Here is a 1,639-nt window from a genome sequence, read left to right as displayed (position 1 = left end):
CGGCGGAGGCGCGGGGCGAGGCGGCGCGGCTGCGCGGCACCAGCGTGGCCTCCAGCAGGGATGGGTTGAGGCCTGAGGAGATGGTGTGGACCCGGGAGAAGGTGAGGTCCCACAGGGAGCGCCCCCCTGCATCGTGCCAGTCGGGTGTGAGTATGCCCGAGGAGGCCAGCACCAGCAGCATGTTCTTGGCATTCTCCGGTACCGACTCCTGCACCGCCTCGTGCCGCACGGCCATGCAGTCCTGCAGGGGGGGGGCGAGGCGGGGCGGGGAGGCAGGCAGGGACGAGGCTGAGACAGGGAGCAAGGCAGGCAGGCGGCAGGCAGGCGGCACGTGAGGAGTGACCATGGCTGCAGCACCGCAACTCTGCCCGCTCGTGCTGCGGCGGGGCGAGCCGGCAGGCAGCCCAGCTGGGAAGCGAGCGATAGGCGCGGCGCAGCGCCGAGCAGCAGCAGCAGCAGCAGTACCGCTCTGGCGGGGGCAGCGCACCTGCAGCGCCTGCAGCACCGCCTGCCACAGGCCGTAGAAGTCCTTGTCGCCCTGCACCACCTCGATGTACTGCACCAGGGCAGGCGGTACGACCGAGAAACAGCACAGCTGCGTGAGCACACGCAGGTGTGCAGGGCAGGGCAGCTGGGGGCCGCGAGGAGCGGCAAATGCACAGGGGCTGGCGGCAGAAGGACCAGGCAATCAAGCCGGCACAGCGACGGCGGCTGGGCAGCAGCAGGCAGACGGCGTGCGGCCACCGCGCGTTGCAGCCTTACCTGCAGCACGGTCTTCACCAGCATGCTCACAGCCAGGCGCACGCTCTTCTCGGCGCCGGGGTGGCTGCGCGACTTCTTGACCGCCAGGCGCGCCAGGTCTGCGCCAGGTCAGCAGGCCAGCGAGGCGCCACGTCAGCAGGCGAGCGCCGCAGCAACCGAGCGCCGCGTGGCGCGGCACGGCAGGCGCTGGCGCTGGCGGCCTGCCCCCGGGCGACGCAGCCGCTGCGCTGCCGTGCCTGCGCCTTGCCTGCGCCCGCCCGCCGTCCTAGGCACGGACCCGTGCCTTGCATGGCCTCCCCACCACCCACCTGAGGCCACTGGCACCAGCAGCTCCCGCAGCGTCTGTACCCACAGCTCCGGTGGCAGGTTGAGGCGCTCGCTAGACACCAGGGCGCGGCTGCAGGGAAGGCGGGCGAGGCGGTGGCAGGGCGCGGGGCAGGAGAGTCGGCGGCGGTGGGAAGGGGCAGGGAGGGGCATGCCGGTGGCGGCAGGCTGGGGCGGGGGGTGTGGTGAGGTGGCGGCGGAGCAAGCGGTGTGGCGCATCTGGGCAAGGCGTGCGATACTCCGGGTGCACCAACACGGGAGCGAACCACGCACCGCAGCATGGAAGCGCCGCAGCTCTCAATACACACACACACACACACACACACACACGCCGGTCCAGGCAGGCAGGCAGGCAGGCAGGCAGGCAGGCATGGATCAGAGCGTGCCGCACCTGAGCACCATGAGGGCATTGTCCCGCAGCGGCTGGCACTCGTCCTTGCACAGGCTCTTGGCCAGCACCCCCACGCTAGTCAGCCACAGGTCCACCAGCTGCTCGTCTGCGCACACGCGGGGCGGCGCGGGGGGCGTGGCGGGGCGTGCAGGATGGCTGTGA

General features: G+C 71.8%; 1 protein-coding gene across 1 annotated transcript in view; it reads right to left on the bottom strand.

Moving 5' to 3' along the window:
* The window catches only part of CHLNCDRAFT_133932 (hypothetical protein), a gene marked incomplete at both ends in the record, with an annotated part of 7,629 nt that overhangs the window by 376 nt on the left and 5,614 nt on the right, over positions 1–1,639 (bottom strand). Inside the window, 5 exons of the mRNA XM_005847557.1 lie at positions 41–241; positions 488–556; positions 763–860; positions 1,071–1,159; positions 1,478–1,583. Coding sequence (XP_005847619.1) covers positions 41–241; positions 488–556; positions 763–860; positions 1,071–1,159; positions 1,478–1,583 — 563 coding nt within the window. The remainder of the gene's footprint in view (positions 1–40; positions 242–487; positions 557–762; positions 861–1,070; positions 1,160–1,477; positions 1,584–1,639) is intronic.

Source organism: Chlorella variabilis (assembly GCF_000147415.1).
Source record: "Chlorella variabilis unplaced genomic scaffold CHLNCscaffold_10, whole genome shotgun sequence".
NCBI lineage: Eukaryota > Viridiplantae > Chlorophyta > Trebouxiophyceae > Chlorellales > Chlorellaceae > Chlorella > Chlorella variabilis.
This window is presented reverse-complemented; position numbering and strand designations above follow the sequence as displayed.